The 17,137-nt window shown below is 40.5% G+C and overlaps 1 protein-coding gene across 2 annotated transcripts; it reads right to left on the bottom strand.

The window, feature by feature from the left end:
• Positions 1 to 983: 983 nt before the first annotated feature.
• dio2 (iodothyronine deiodinase 2) lies at positions 984 to 12,440 on the bottom strand. Of its 2 annotated transcripts, none has more exons than XM_035944721.2 (2): positions 11,750 to 12,440; positions 984 to 7,249 (listed from the first exon to the last, which is right to left on the bottom strand). In XM_035944721.2, exons 1-2 carry the CDS (start codon positions 12,107 to 12,109, stop codon positions 6,659 to 6,661), a joined length of 951 nt encoding a protein of 316 aa, XP_035800614.1. In that variant the 5' UTR covers positions 12,110 to 12,440; the 3' UTR covers positions 984 to 6,658. The 2 variants fall into 2 exon arrangements, with proteins under 2 accessions (XP_035800614.1, XP_023118556.1); XM_023262788.3 differs by having other exon boundaries at positions 11,885 to 12,435.
• Positions 12,441 to 17,137: the final 4,697 nt, after the last annotated feature.

Genomic DNA, 17,137 nt, shown 5'->3' with positions numbered 1-17,137 from the left:
GTCTTACTTATTTATGCACTTTTCTCCGGAGAACTGGAAGCCGTTATGCCCTACGATCACATGACATTTTGTATCTCTCTGCTCCTGAAAGGGGTAAAAAAGCTTTCAGTTCCTCTGCCCCCTCTGCTTGGAATGCCCTCCAATCTGAACTGAAACTGACAGAATTTGTTTCACTGGAAGCCTTCAGCTCCATCTTCAGAAATCAACGATGGAAATCCTTCGAACAGTACCTGTGTTCTTAAATTGTTCCTGTAAAAATAATTCCTGTACTTTATGGATCTAATTTCTTGTGTTTAATATTTTAACGTCTGTTGTTATTGTTATCTGTTTTTGTTTACTTTGACATTTGCTGCTGCCTCTCTTGGCCAGGTCACCCTTGTGAAAAAGGTCTTGATCTGGATGAATAAAGGTTAAATAAAAATAAAATTGTTACAATCAGTTTTACTTACTTCACCTGTCAGTGTTTGTAATATTGTGGCTGATCACTGTATGTAATAACTTTTTCCTTTTTATTTTTAATAATGTTGGTTGAAAATGAAAGCAGGCAGTGTTGTAACTTCCAGTTTACCTCTATGGGCTCAGGAACGTCTGTTACCTAAACTCAGACACAATGATGTCTGTGTGTCTGTTTACTGGTTTGCTTTACTGTGCAACAGTGCCAGGACTTTTTCAGTGGTTGAAAACCCAAACAAAGGTAACGAATGGAAGGAAACATCTAAACTACTGACTTCTACAGCGAGGGGATCTGATAGCATTTGTTAGCATTGTTTGCTGGCATGGTTTGGGTCCACTTGTCCCCTTATAGGGAAGAGTGTCTGCAAATCAATGCAAAGCTCTATTGAACATCAAGCTGTGCTGGTTGAACACCTTACTGAGGCATTTCATGTAGTTTTTTCCCCTAAATACTTTGGAACATTACACCATTTTTAAGTAACTGACTTGTGGTAAAATGATGTTGGACATGGAAACAACATATACAATAGTTTCATAAGCAAACATTCACTTTTATTTTCCACTTATGTTATTTTTATCCTTTGACATATAAAAATAAACATTACACTGAAGAGCAATATAAAAGCACAAAAAACTGAAAACACAGATGTCTATACCTGTTACTGAGACATACAATTTTAGCAGACTGATGCTGAAAACAGATGCAGCAGCTCCGTCATGTCGACCAGGTGCATTTCACTATCCAACCAGAGACTGAGTCTGGGACTCTTTCGTCAAAGGTTTTCATTTTCACACCTTCGTCTCTGTGACTAGAGCCACCTATCCGTCCTAAGAAGCTCACATGCTGTCATTTCAGAATGATCCTCTTTGCACATTCTATACCCACGTCAAGCACACATAACCTCACAAACCTGCTGACCTTCAAACCTTAACCTTCACATCTTTAAAGTGTTTTTAAATATTTAAAGATATTTAAGGTTTCCTTTTTTCAAAAATCTAAATCCAAAGATGTGAATCAGAGCTGTCATTTACATTAAATAGTAATAAATGCATTTCAACAGTAAAATAAAATTAAAGTCATCTATATTGAATCTCATCCTAAGACATGACGGGGGAAATCTTCATGTTCTTGGAAGCAATAATGGGTTCTGAGTGGGGTCCTGAGATTCCTGGGACAGGTGAGGACAGAGCAGGTAAAGAAACACAAAGGCATTCTTTGCACATGTGAGGAAATCGTTGCTCTTCCTTGTCCTTGAATTTTAAAAAGAAGTAGATTTTGAAATGATTTCACACATTGACATGAATTCTTAGGGTTCTACTAGTACTGTTCTACCAGTACAGTTCTCTCCTGTCTACACATGTTAATGAGTGGGTGTGTTTTTGACCTGAGGGCAAGCAGCTACAAGTACCAATCATTTACTGTTCAAGGAAATATTGCCTGAAAGGGCTGTTTAAAGCCTACTTTGATTCATAAACACATAAAGGTTCACAAAAGGCTTTAAAAAAAAGCAAAACAGAGAAATCTCCTTCTAGCACCTCTCCTGTTGAAACTGATCATCAACTAGAACTGGTGTTAACCACATCACTGCTACAATCTCAGGGATTTTCAGCTAGCTATGGGTTCTTATGCATTTCCATGAGTTACTCAACTCACTCTCATTTGAAATTTATTTATTTTGTTAATTTAAATTTCTGGTTTTATGTAATTTCTTCCTGCAGATGTAAAGAGAAACACCTTGTAGCAGAGCTCAGGTGTTCTCGTGTCACTAACTGGAATATGTCGAGGCTTCTGTGTCTCATTGCTCTGTCATTCTGAATCAAAGTGAATTTATGCGACTTTTATACACTCTGCGATCTCTACAGAAGAATTCAAATGAATAAAAAAAAGGCAAATTACCAAGTGTTCTGCACTTTTAATAGGGCCTGAGGTGGGTAGCAGCAAGTTGCCAGTCTGTTTCCTGTACTTGTGTTGCATGCATTGCACTACACAGATATGTGATTTTGTGGATTCATGGTTGTTAATCACACTCATATTCTACCAAAGCCATGCCCCCTGACCTGTCCATAGCATCAAAACATTTGATTTAGATGACAAGGCACTTTAAGTCTCATTGTTTTCTTCACAGCTCATACTAACAGACCACAGTGCAGAGAGCAGATGGTTGGAGTTCAGAACATCTGAACTGACAGAGCAGCAAGTGTGTCTGTTAATGTTAAGATGTTTAATAGTATTTCATGGTTCAAAACTAGTCATCTCCCTGCTTTCATTGGAATGTAAATACTGAAGCACAGTGGGCATCTTTGTGAGATGCTGTGAGATGTGGGTATGAGCCACGTCTCATTTCAGGCAGTCATGTCCTTCCACTATCAGCTTGATTTAATTGTTTTCACTACTGGAAGCAGCAGGACAGCCCTGCTAGTTTTTGGGGTTTTTTTGTTTGTTTTTTTTTGCAAAAATTATACATTAACAGTGTTTGCTTCTCTGCATGTCACTATTTTGCTGGAACACCAGCAGCATCCTTTGCTTAGCTCCACCCATGACGGCTGTGATCGGTCTAATGAAATACAAACAAACAAGAGGTCATATTTCCCCATATTGTAGCAGAATAGTGAGGTGCCACCAGACTACCATGCACTACAGAATGGACTAGTGAAGCAAGACTCATCATCATTCATAGCATGATGAGGAGACAGAGAGGTAGACCACCAGTTATAACTGAAGTAATGTTTCAGATGCACAGGGTCTTCTGTCAGGTAAAAGTCAAAATGAACACACCTGTGTTTAATAGATAACTCATGATAGAACATCATATTGTCTCCTAATGAGCCATTTGTAGTTCCACATTTTCTTCAAGACTGACTTTCCATTTATTTTTTTAAACAAATGACAGAAACAGACATATCCTCCATAGCATGTTGTCACCTGCACCATGTTGTCTAAATCAGGAACATTCTGTGTCAGAGTTTAAAAATTAGATGATTCATTTCTTACTTTGATGTTGGAGTAGTAACTCATAATTACCAGGAGGTCCCAATAATTCTCCTAAAAGCCTCCAGCTGATCCTAAACGCTGCAGCCAGAGTTCTGACAAGAACCAGGAACAGAGATCAGATGTCTCCTATTAGCTTCTCTTCATCAGCTCCCTGTAAAATCCAGGATAGAATTTAAAACCCTGCTTCTAACATATAAAACTCTTAATGACCTCCATCATATCTTAAAAACCTTATTGTTCCAGATCATCCTAACAGAGTCTTTCATTCTCAGACTGCGGGTTTACTGGTTGTTCCAGAGTTTCCAGAAGAAGACCCTTCAGTTATCAGCTCCTCTGCTGTGGAATGCAATCCCAGTTTGGCTTTGGGAGGTCGTCATCTTCTCTACTTTTAAGATTTGCTTAAATAAAATATCCTTTGTTAGTCCCACAAGGGGAAATTTGCACTACATTTATTGCTGCTATATAAACCAGAGGATTCCCATAATGCACTGGGCTCCTCTCCTCTTTTTTCTCTCTCTTCCATAAAGTCAGACAACACACTTGCATATTGCTAACTTTGTGTCTTCTCTGTCCCCTAGTTTGTGTTCTGTCCTCTCTGGACCCGAAACTTCGGCCTGTTTTCAGTAAGATTAAAGAAGGAATTTTATCTACTGGAAACACAGGTTTGTGTTCACCTCTTCACCTGGGGGTGCCTTTGTGGTTGAGGTGATGTCAGTCACATCCTCATCAAAAAAGGAATTGAGGAAAAGCGTTGGTCACAAAAGCAGCTGCTTTCTTTCATCTGACTTAGTAGTTATTTGAGTGACTATGACTCCACTTGTATCGGTCTTAATACCTGTTTATACAAAATAACCATACTCTTTTTTTTGTCTTGAGTAGAGTTTTTCTACAAAGAATTAGTTGTGGTGCAACCAAGTAATTTAATCAATCCAACTGTGATTAATATGGAGACCACCTCATTAGTCACGAGGTTTCAATTGTAGGAACAACTTTTGGAGAGATTCTGAAACCCTGTATTTGTAGCTGACATGAAGTCATCCTTTAGCGAACACTGCACAGCCCTGAATCTAACACACGTCCACACACAATCAACAAACGTCAGAACACAACTCAACGTGTGCAAGCTCCAGTGACATGTCTGAACACATTACTGACAGAACAGGCAGTCGGTCAAAGACATGTAATGGACAAACAGCTTGGTGCTGTGCTCCAGAGCCCTTCATATGTCAGAAGCTTGCAGTACAATAACACACATGACAAGGTAAACATGGATTACCCAATCTTTAACCCCCACGCTTGACAAGTGCACCACTAAAAAACAAAAAACACAAATCCATAAACAGTTTAAGAAATAGTGCTCATGGATTTTGAAGGCTAAGTGGGGGAGTTTGGGCTGCAACTAGAAGCTCCTAAAAAAACTCACATAACATCTGGGCTACAGTTGGACAGACAGATTGTGGGAAACTATGAGCTCAGCTGGAAGAATGTTTTCATGGTCTGAGAACACCAAAACTGAGAGGCTAAATACCATGTCTGCTGTAAGCCACATAATACACATCATAAAACTGAAGTTCCAGCATGAAGCAACCAGAGGAGAAGCAACCCCAGAGGAGAAGCAACCCCAGAGGAGAAGCAACCTGAGGAGAAGCAACCCCAGAGGAGAAGCAACCAGAGGAGAAGCAACCCCAGAGGAGAAGCAACCCCAGAGGAGAAGCAACCCCAGAGGACGTCTCAGTGGAGCAGAGTAAAAGGTGACATGAATGCAGCAAAAGAAATCCAGGAGGAAAATCTGATACAAGTTACCTGTCACCAGAGAGATTCAGTTTTTAGCCAGACAATAAACTGAAGCATGTAGTCAGAGTCACACCAGGAGAGCTTTAACCCTCCTGTTGTCCTCATTTATGGGCACCAAAAAATGTTGTTTCCTTGTCTGAAAAAAAGCCCAAAAATTCAGCAAAAAAATTCCCCAAATTTCTGAAAATTTGCAAAACCTTCAGGAAGAAAATTCCAATAATTCCTTAAAAGTTTTATTAAAAAAAAAAAAAAAATCCCCCAAATTTGGCAAGAAAATTCTTTTCAAAAAATGAGTAAAAATCTTCCAAAAAATCCCGAAAAATATCTAAAGTGATTCCATATATATCAGTAAAACTTCTAATATTTTCTTTAAGAACGTTCACATAAAAATCAACCAAAATCCAGCGAAATTTGCTGTATTTTGGTTGATTTTTTTGTGAATGTTCTTAAGAAACATTTTGAACATTTCTTTTTTCCCATCAAAAAATGTTCAAAGATTTCCCAAAAATGTTGACATTGTGGACATCAGAAGTTTCCCTGAGAAATTTTTTCCCCCCACATTTTCAGACTTTAAAGCGGGTCAATTTTGACCCGCTGTACGACATGAGGGTTAAAACAACCAAACCAACATCCTGGCTGAATGAAGGACCAGATCTCAACCTGTGACTGGACTATCTCCATACCACCTGAGAAGCTTTTAAGAGGAACAGCAAAAAACTGCAGTCGCCTGATATGTGAAGCTCAACATGCTGAGACCCATCCACACACTGAAGCTGCTTCCAAATGAGCTCCTACTGAACACTGACTGAGGGGATGGACGGAACTAGTACTTATATGACACTGGTCTGTTCTACTTTACACTGTAATGATCTTTTTCTATTAATCAGAGTCAAAAAGCCACATTCAATCTACTTTGATTCAACACTGTAAACATGAACACTATTTAAAAGCACTCAGATTCATCCAACCAGGGAAAAGGGAAAATAAGATCATAGTGTAAAAAACACTGAATATTAAAATGTCCATAAAATAATTTTACATCTACAAATGTATAACCTATTTTTAAAGATAGGTTCTTGTAATTTTTTTGAATTCGTAAATAATGCAAAAGATGACTCTAGCAGCAACAGCAGGCACAAATGCAGATGAAGCACATGAACTGTCAGTTTCATAGGTTGTCTTCAGTCAACGTGCTGCCAGTTAATGTGGATCATCACAGGTTTTAACAAGTTCATCTCAATGTATACGAAGTGCTGTGTGAAAAGTTGGCCTAATTTCAGAAAGAAACTGCCCTTCTTCTGCAGCTCTGGATGAAAACTCATTATAGCTACCTTGAAATTCCATTTCTATACAAAACCAAATCACCTCTCACTTCCAGACTAAAAAAGGCACTTCCTGTGTTCTAGTCCTTCATTCCTCCTACCGTCTACCGTAGCTCTGTTCAAGCCACTGCCGCACATCCTTCAGACTGTAAAAAAACGGCCCCTTCCCCCCCAGGTAGGCAACCTTCCTCTGTTGAACTATACACACCCGTTCATTGGACACACCATAAGCCACGTTAGCATTGTTGTCCATGCAGTCGGCTACCAACTGACACTGTGGCGGCAGAGAAAAGTGCTCGATCAGTTTGCGCGCCGCTCCCATCCTCTCCTCCAAGTTCTGGTGTTTCCGGAAGCTGAAAGAGCAAGAACCCATAGGGGGGGCCACCCATCCATCGGACGGATGAGCCTCGTCAATGTACACCAGCACAAAATCAGCCACATCACTGAAGTCCTCCACCAGCTGCCGGAAAGCTGGCAGGTGGCTGATGAACGGGGGTCAGGTGGCCGAGCCAAAGTTGACCACCAGAGGGCGGTCTGATGATTCGAAATCCAAAAGGCGACACTCATCCCCATTCTGGATCTTGGTTCCACATGGGACGTTGGTCATGTTGCTGATGGTGCTGCTCCACCGGGGGCCGTCAGGGACCTTCACCACTTTGGAGTTGGGTGCCTCACAGCCCAGTTTGACCTGAAGAGGTAAAAATATGGATTAACATTTATTCACAGTGAACCTGTAGAAGACACAGACACGAAGTAGGAGTGCTTTTATGTTCTGATGCTCTTTTTGTGCTTCTTCTGAAACTACACTACACTCTCATTCAGTGCTTTTTATTTATTTGTATTATTTTCTACATTGTAGATTAATACTGAAGATAAACACTTTTTTTGTTTACAACATAATTCCATGTAGAAAATAATTCAATAAAAACCACTGAATGAGAAGGTGTGTCCAGGATTTTGACTGGTAGTGTATGGATTATCTCCCTGCTGTTTCACAGCTGGACAACAACACGTCTTTAAAACGTAAACAACAACAACATAATACAATGAATAGAGAACATAAACAGCTTTTTTCTCCTTTTTTCCATTTATTTACAAATGCTAATATCAATAATATATTCATGTACAATTTGAGTGATTTTTTGTTTTTTTAAAGTCCATACATTTCAGAATGTCTTAGTATTTGCTTGCATCACTTTAGTTTTCTTGGCAGCAGCTCTCGAGCTAAAAGGACTCCACCAGGTTGTACAAACTTGATAATCCACAATTATCTCAGCGAGATGCAACAGTGTTCCAAAGAGCTTCTTGTCACGTCAGGAATGTTTCAGGTGTGATATGAAGGTTAATGGGGTTGAGGTTTATCCTGCTGCTGTAGTACGAATCCCTCACAAAGATAAACCACAGGGTGGACAGCAGCATTACAATCACAGTGTGACTTAATGCTACAGCCGACCTTCTTTAGAGGAAACTTTGGAGCTGCAGTGTGTGATTCCACAACCGCTGGAGGTCACTAAATAAGATTTTGTACTAAAACAGTATTTGGTTCATTTATGCCCTTGTCTAAATTTCAATTACTGTTTAGTTTTATTCACTGACAAAAAAGAAAAACATTTGGTCTCAGTTATGGTCTTGAAACATGAACTTTTATGTAGCTGTAAAAAAAAAAAAAGTAAATGATGAATATTTTGCCATGGTTTTCTTTGACAACATTAACTCTGCTCCAAAATGAATGATTTGAGGAAGTATTAAATTGTTTTTTTTTTCTGGCACGTAAAATGAAGTCTTACACCCTAATGGTCCGCGTCCACAGGGGCGTTTATTCTCGCATGGAATATCTCCTGCTTGGTGGGCGTACCCTAGTGATCCACTAGGTGGTCACATGACAGCCCTTCAGACCTTCAGTCCGGTAGAAGTGTCGGGACAGCATGGCATCACAACATCCCTCGAAATGCACCTCAACAACAACAACACAGACAATGAATGGGATGCCAGAAATTGATGGATCCTGTGGACACCATAAGTGTTTAGTCTTGTTGCCCTCCTCTCCTCTTGGACTTGGTTTCGAGACACTACTCCTTCTATGAGACAACAGCCTTCTTTCAAAACCTTTTAACCAAAATATCTTTCCACAAAGTATCACAAAGTCATCACTGCGTTAGTACTGTTGGTATACAGCAAACAGTCTGACTCAACTACTGTGGTAATCCATTCTAAGGCCTGAGTAAAAGGGAATAACTGTTTATTATTACTTTAAGATGTGAAGGTCAGTCAGTTTGAAAAAGTTCAAGAATTTTGAAAGTTTCATGAAGTGAAACTGCAAAAACTACCAAACTCTATGATGGAACTGACCATTCCAGGAAAGGAAGACCAGGAGTTCTCTGTGCAGCAGTAGAGAAGCTCATTAGTGTTAGAAGCCTCAGAAATCATGAGTTAGGAGCAGATTGGATTAGAGCCACATCAGCGCTGTCAGAGGTCAGGCAGCGAACATCTCAACAGCAGCTGCTGGAAGGAGACTGAATGAATCCGGCTTCATGGTGGAGCTGCTGCAAAGACACCACTACCAAGGAAGACCAAGAAGAAGAAGAAGAGAACTACACAAGGAATCACACCAGTGGAAACCTGGACATCATTCAGGTGATGGAATCTAATTGCCAAAAATTCCTTACATATTTCTTCAGTTTTTCCTTTCTCTCTACAACGTGCCACACAAGTCATTTAAATTCTCTCTGCTGCCAGCTTCTCACAGGAACAAAGAAAAGGAGAACATAAGTCCAGTTTAAGCCTCACTCCACTGACTTCCTGTCTGCTTCAGAACTGTTTCTAAGATTTTACTGCTTGTTTTAAGGCGTTAAATGTGTTGGCACCTTCTTATCTGAGTTTTTACACATCCATGCTCCAGTTTTAGCGCTGACATCGGCCAATCAGATGGTCCTTAAAGTTCCCTGATCCAGACTCAGACTCAGAAACAGAGACCATCCCACCCAGTCTGTGGAACCACTTACCTGTTGAAACTAGAACCGCTCAACCTCTTGATGCCTTGAAGGCCCCTACTGACGACACATATGTTCTCTCTGGCAGATCATGTTTATGTCTATTCTGAGCCTGTAAATCTCTTTGGTCAATCTTGGTTGTTTTTAAATGTTCTGTATCAATAAAACTGACTTGACTCTAAAGTCTAATTAATTTCTTTTGAGTCACCTCATTGAGAACAGTGTTAAAAACAGCGATTCTTTGAATAACAAAATCATACATGTAGTGCCAGTCAGAATAAAATGTACTATTATTATTATTATTATTATTATTATTATTATTATTATTATTATTATTATTATTATTATTATTATTATTATTATTATTATTATTATTTCAAGTTTGGACAGGGGAAGTGCTTTGCATTGTTATGTTCTACATTGTAGAGTACAAATGAAAACATCCAAACTATGACATAATATTCATGTAGCAAACAATAAAACTAAGTATGTCATATCAGAGATTCCTCATAGCTTGGGCTAAACCCAGCCACATGCTGTGTCTTTGTGAGTTTTTAAAGAAGGTGAATGTATGGTTTCTGCATGTGAAGCACAGAGGAGGGGATGCTGTAGTTCTCTTTGCTGCTGAGACTGTTCAACGTTCATTCAAAGTTCAAAATTAGGTATGTAGTTTGTGTACACAGAGGGCTTGAGGGCAGGTTTTTAAATAAGAGGCTGGGCACAGGAAGTCTTGAACTGTACTATTACTACTAAGGTATGTGTACTATTTGTTCGACTACTGCTACTACTAACTGTCTCAGTTTGACAGTGTTACTTAAAGTATTGGTGTGACTGATGGGATCCTGACAGTAAATGAGGAACAGCCTTAGTGGTCCTGATGAGTTCTAACAGTTAATCACACAAATAGGCATTAGACTATTCACAAATACTTAATGTGTGAGTGTGGATGAATGATGACGAATAATAAAATCTAACAAATCATCAGAAATGACAAACCTGCTGGAGGGTTTGGACTCCAGTAAACTGATGTTGGTGTTAACAGTGATCATAGGTCAGCTATCCACAGCACTTATCCCTGCTCTGGTCCTGGATTTACACTCAGAAGAGGTCAAAATGTCATGAGCCAATCAGAATTAAACAGTTTATCAAGAAGTCTGGCCCTAACAGAGGCAGTAAAAGTGACAGAAAGGCAAAACAAGCATCCTCCAAACACAAACTGCAGACGGTCTTCAGTGGAGATCTGATAGGAAGAACAAACACCCGGCTGTACCATGGTTGTGGAAGGGCTCCAAAGACAAATCTGGTTTTCCTTCTTCATAAACACAAACTTGCACTTTGTTCCACAGAAATGCAATCAATTTTTAATGTTAAATTAATGTCAAGTTATGGTTTCAGTCCTGAGAGCAGCTGGAAGACGAGCAGAAAAAACAAAGATGTGGAAATCAGTGTTAACACAATAATAAAATGAGCAAACAGATTGGTAAATCATGATAGATGAGCTGCCCTCGGATTCAACTTCATGACCGCAGTGTTGTCTGATATAAAGCAGGAGAGCACAAAGTACTGGACTGCAGGATAAATTAACCACATGGACAGTGTACATGTTAGTTATCCTATTTTTGTTTTGTTTTGTCTGATAATGTTGTAATCATAAAATAAAACAGCAGCTTGGTTAAAGGTCAGGACAGCATCAGGAATCTTCAGTTTTGTTCTGATTTAGTTTTGTGACAACAGAAAGACAAATTATGGACATGAGAACAGCGTAATGTGAATTACTCACAGAGATCAAATGAGACGTGAACCAAGTTTCCCCACAGCCACATCACAGGGAGGGAAACATCGCAAGGAACTAAAACCATGCTGTCTTTGTAATACTGGAGATATACACAAGTAAACTGTAAAGGTGCCAGATTTTTTTCAGATAGTGGAAGACAAGAAATAACTTTTAAGAAGTAGAGTTTTGATCTGTTTTACTGATTTACATAAACCTTTGATCTTTTAAGTTTAACCAGTCAAAATGAATGACTCTTCAGCTGAACTCCAGTCAGTAGGTTGACTTAAAGGAACACCAGACTGGACCTGACTGGACAGGTGGGACAGGTGAGGGAGAAGAGTAGGGGCCCCTACTGCTTCCCCACTCCTTACTCCCACTCTCTTTCACACCACAAACATGAAAAACAAGTTGAGCTGTCGGCTACCTGTATGAGGACAATGCCTACTCCAGACTGTGGTGAAGGTGTGGCCCAGAGGCAGCGGGTTCGACAGGTTGGGACGCAAAGCTGTAGCAACCGTTTGGAGTTGAGTGGATCAGGTATGAAACGGAGGACCTTTACCTGCTTGTATGCGTCCAGCAGGAAGCTGTTCCAGATGGAGCGGAGCCCCTCGGAGGTCAGCATGCGGCGCCACTCTCCGCAGCCGGCGGACCTGGAGCAGCTGAGCAGCGACACGGCGCGCTTCAGCAGCACCACGGAGTCGTACAGGGCAAGGAACAGGCAGTTGGAGAAGAACCCGGGCAGTATCTGGAGTGTCACCAGCAGATCCTCACTAGCTGTTCCCATTTTGTCTTTTCTGCGAACACACGACCGCAGGCGAGTCACTGAAGAGCGTTCATTACGCGCAGCGCGGCACCGCGGCTCCTATCTGCTCTCCTCATACTGACTCATCTGCGCCATGGACTGCGCCACCACCGTGCGCACAAAGTGAGTCAAGCGTAGGAAGTATAAGTTGTCTGGCGACCTTATCTGCTCTGCTCTCCCTTAGGTCTGTCCTGTGGCGCACTGTGAGTCTTTTTAAAAGGATGGACATTGTAGTTCATACTGAGCTTATCTCTGCTGCAGGATCCTGACGTCAGATGTAGGCCCAGTGCAGACCTCCTGCTCCTCCTTTCTCCTTCCTCTCCTCCCTCACTACGCTTTTCCCTCTTTTTCTCTGGTTTTATGTGTTCTGGAAATAAATGTGCAGAGCTGAAAATGACCACAGGAAAACAACCGCCTGCAACACAACAATAATCACTGTGGATAAGAGTTATTCAATTTAATTCAATTCTGTTTATATAGCTTCACCATCTAAAGGGGATTTTGTAGTGAGATATAGTGTAGGACTTTTATAAAAATAAAAAAAGTATTATTCACTTTGCTCCTGATCGTAGTAAAGTGTTAAATTCAGCTACTTGTCTAATAATAGTTGTTACAAACGCACATAGAAATATATACTGATAGAAAATTGATAATAACAATAATGTGCTGCATAACAGAGTACACAACAGAAGTAGTACACCTCTGTTCATTACCACTTAAATTTTATGACAGTAGGGGATTTGTTCTAATGTTAAACTAAAACAGAACAGTTTAAACTAATTATAATATCATTGTTTTATACATTTTCTGGACTCAGACATATTGAAACAGATCATAGTTTCCACTTTTTCCTTCTGTAGAATCTCTTGTATGATTTTAACAGTGTGCTTTGGGCCATAATCAGACTCAAAATGTCCTCTACTGCCAAGCTCCTGCAGACTGGGAGTCATCATTAATAAGTATTTTGGTATTTTCACAGGCATTCATGCAGATGCATATCATCTCACCCCCACCGTCATTCTCCACTGTCAGGACCGTGCATTCACTGTGGTAGTCCTGGTTAAATGTATGTGGGTCTAATCTGACCAAAGATTGTCCTCCCAACATTTATAAGACTTCTTTTCATTTAAAAAAAGTGTCTTTCCTGAAAGCTGTACAGAAGCTGACATTATCGACTGTCCTCCTTACTGTCTCAACGGTCAGAGAAACCTCCGTGCCAGATCTGAAGCATGTGCATGTCCGTTTTTCAGAGTTAACTTGTGTAAGTAGAGCACAGTCCACGGTGTTCTGATTTTAGGAGGATCGCCGCTATGACTCGGATTATTGGTGCTACGGCTTGTTTTACCTGTTTTACCTTACCTCATGGAAATGGAACAGTCTTTAACTGCACAAAACAGACATTATAACCTTTCAGAATTTCAAAATAGTACATGTAAACATTATTTTAAATTCATGTTTCAGAAGTCTGATACAGAAAATTAACCTCTTTCCATTTAGCCTTTTAGACCTTGGCTCTGATATTAAATAAAATGGATGTTTACCGACTCTGTACCTGTGAGTGGGGTCAACAGCAGTTTTTGCTTTTAGGAGTACTATGTCTCCTAAATTTCCAGAGTAAGGTTATTTAATTGGCTAAGGTTCGAGTTAGGGCTTCATGTAGAGGTTCAGCAGAACATCGGAGTAAAGAGCTGCTGCAGGACAGCTTACTACCACAGGTGTTACTGAAATAAAGGACTGCAAGACTCACAACACGCCTGTATGTCAAGAGATAAGGTAATCAATACTCTATCAGTGAATTCTGGAAGTAAACTCCTCTGTACTGAATTACTATGATCACTAACTGAACCGGTGTAGTTCTCAGCTGAGCTGTGTGTCCACAGTACATTACCTCTTTCTTAAAAGGGAAAAGCAGCAGACACAAACGTGATCTGATAACCCAGAGGTAAATAATAAGCTGCCCTTAACCTTTGTACAGTGATTGCATAGACTAGTGTTGTATTCAACTGAATGCAGCCGATTGGATTATCAACAGAGTGGGCAGAGAGACCGAAGGGAAGAAAACTGGAATAAATGTAGATCAGCACTCCAATGATAAGTTCACTGACTGTTGTATGTCGTATGTGATGTGTTCACTGAACGCTGTATGTCGTATGTGATGTGTTCACTGACTAACAGTCATATTAAAATGTCTTTGAATGGCGATGAGTTCCATTATGGACAGTATGAATCCTGTTTTCATTGATTTAACAGAAATAAATGCATTGTCTTTATGCACATCAGCAGTAATTTGATAAAGATCTAAAGAAATACTTCAGATAGCAGCTAAATCTGCTTCGGTGTCTGATCCCCAGCACTCTGTGGGACCTCGAGAGAGCCGCTGAGAAGCTGGATGGTATGTATCTTACTGATATGATCAACATCCAGTCCCTCCTTGGCTTCCCCTGGGGTTGAATCACCCAACAAAGGAAGGTAGGATATCCTGGGATGATCCTCAAAAGACCCACTCCCCAATCCAGGCTTTCAGTATGTGGTTCTTCCTCAGCACAGAGTGAGAGTCAGGCTATCACTCCAGGCACCCCGCTGCTCATCTATGCTGCTCCCATACAGGTCCCACTGAATCCCAATGAAGCGATACCATATCCCAGTAATCTCACACAGCCATGGGCCAGCCTCGCACAGAGGGAAACGATGTTTGCTTGCTGCGAGCCTTCCAAGCTCATGTCCTCCTCCTTTGTGGCTGAATCTGATGCAAATGTTAGAGAAAGAAAAGAACAAGCTACTTAACATGCTGGTTAAGACTGAGGGCATTTTCACTCCCATGGTGTATCACACAGGTTTCACCAAAAACAGTCTAAAATACTGTCCCACTGCAAAGTTTCAGGTTAGAAGCACAAGATTATCACCCTGAAGCTTTATGTGGTTGCGAAAATATTTAGTATAACCTAATTACAGCCGTTCAACAGTCTGGGGTCACTTAGAAATGTCCTAATTTATGAAAGAAAAGCAGTTTTTTTCAATGAAGATACCATTAAATGAATGATAAATCCAGTGTAGACATTGTTAATGTGGTAAATGACTATTCTAGCTGGAAACGGCTGATTTTTAATGGAACATCTCCATAGGAGTACAGAGGAACATGTTTTCTAATGCTACATTGTGTTAGCTAATGGTGTTGAAAGACTCATTGACGATTAGAAAACCCTTGTGCAGTTATGTTAGCACATGAATAAAAGTGGGAGTTTTCATGGAAAACATGAATTGTCTGGATGACCACAAACTTTTGAACGGTGGTGTACATAACCTGTCAGCTACGTATACATAATAACAGACAGACCGTCATCTATAATGTGGGTTAGCAGTAAATCATCATCATGTAATTCACTGTTAAACTATGAACACTTAATCATTCCATAGTAAACTCTGCCCTCTGCTTGGCTCAGATTGGCAGCATGGTGTCACCTTTTGACCTACTTGTACAGTTCTTGTCATCTAGGAGTTGAGGATGTAAACTGTGAATATGCAGCTCCACATCAGCTAACTGTCTTTACATCACTGCTACACACTCATCACTACACACACTCTAAATGGACACACTGATAAACTTCAACCTAGACAATACACTACCTAATATCCCCTAGTAAAGGCTGACAACACAGCACAGTGCAGTGTTAAGCTGCAAACATACAGTTATAAATGCTGCAAACATACAGGACTTTACAGCAAGTGCAGGGTGATTCCCAGGCTCAGTAATCCCCACTAGTGTAACCTGAGTCTTTAACTTCTGTCCAGTGTGCAGTAAGTACAGACCAGGCTGTAGGGAGGGAGAACAGCTGTGGAATCCTACTGGCTGGCTGCCAGCGGAGGTAGACCTGGTAGGCTTTAAAATATGGAAAGAGCACAGACTGGAGAGTAGCTGCTCAGTTAATGGGCTTCATAACAGCTGGAGATTCATTCTCACTGAGAGACCATTTGTCAGCTAGCAGCTCTACAAATGAACTGTGGCTTTTAGTCCAGGTATTTCATGGTTTGAAAAAAACATGAACAAAACATTACAGAAGTTTCTGACATCTGAAATGTGCAGAGATGATCTGAGGTCTGTTATTCTAGACAGGTGTTGTGTATTGTCCATTCTTCTCTTTGGCTCTTGCTTCAGAAATCTGTGTTTGCAGTTGTTGCATTTGCTCTACATGTTGCATGCATTAGGATCTGTTCATGTTCCTGACTCTCATGGACACAGATACTCTCCAAACGCTTCTTCTTTTACATGCAGACCCATTGGAGATGTGGGATTCATAACAGGTGCTCCTGCAATGTTCTAGAAACCAATTTTTATCAGCCAGCAAGTTCATTCTGTTCTCCCAGATCTCCCTAAGCCTCTCAGCAGCTGTCTGGATGGTGTGATACCACTCTGAGTGGTAATAACCCCTAATGAAAAGGAAACCGTCTGTGAGAGTCCAGCAGCCAGTGGGTGGAGAGCATGACAACTGAGATGTTTTTTAAACACCGACGACGCTTATGAATTGTCCCCTTTCAGAGTTCAGAGCTAAATCTGTGGCCCCTGTTGGCATATCAGATTCAGCCAGTGGAGCTGATGTTTAGAGGGCAACCTTTCACACTCATTCAGCCACAGATTGTGGAAATGCTTTGGGCTTGTCCAGGACAGACATGGAGACAACTTCCTGCTTCTGTGGTGTTCCACTCAGAATGATGACTCAAAGCCAAAGCTCTGCTCTTTGCATTCCCACCTCCTCTCCTTTTCAAACATTTGTCTGCCACGGTAAAGAGAGGAGGCAAAGGAACCGAAGAGTGGTAAATGCAAAGAAATCTACTTATTTTATGTGTGTGACTAACCTGTTTTTATATTTATTAAATGATTACAAAGTGACTATAAAATGTCAGGTTGCTGTGTCCTTTGATTGTTTCATAAAGGATACACAAGGCCTCTGCAGTAAACCTTTGGACAACTAAACCCTAAAACTTCCACTTGTCCAGGCACAAAACTTACTTGTC

Source organism: Amphiprion ocellaris, chromosome 20 (genome assembly GCF_022539595.1).
Source record: "Amphiprion ocellaris isolate individual 3 ecotype Okinawa chromosome 20, ASM2253959v1, whole genome shotgun sequence".
Classification (NCBI taxonomy): Eukaryota; Metazoa; Chordata; class Actinopteri; family Pomacentridae; genus Amphiprion; species Amphiprion ocellaris.
Note: the sequence above shows the minus strand (reverse complement) of the source record. Positions and strands in the feature narration are given on the sequence as shown.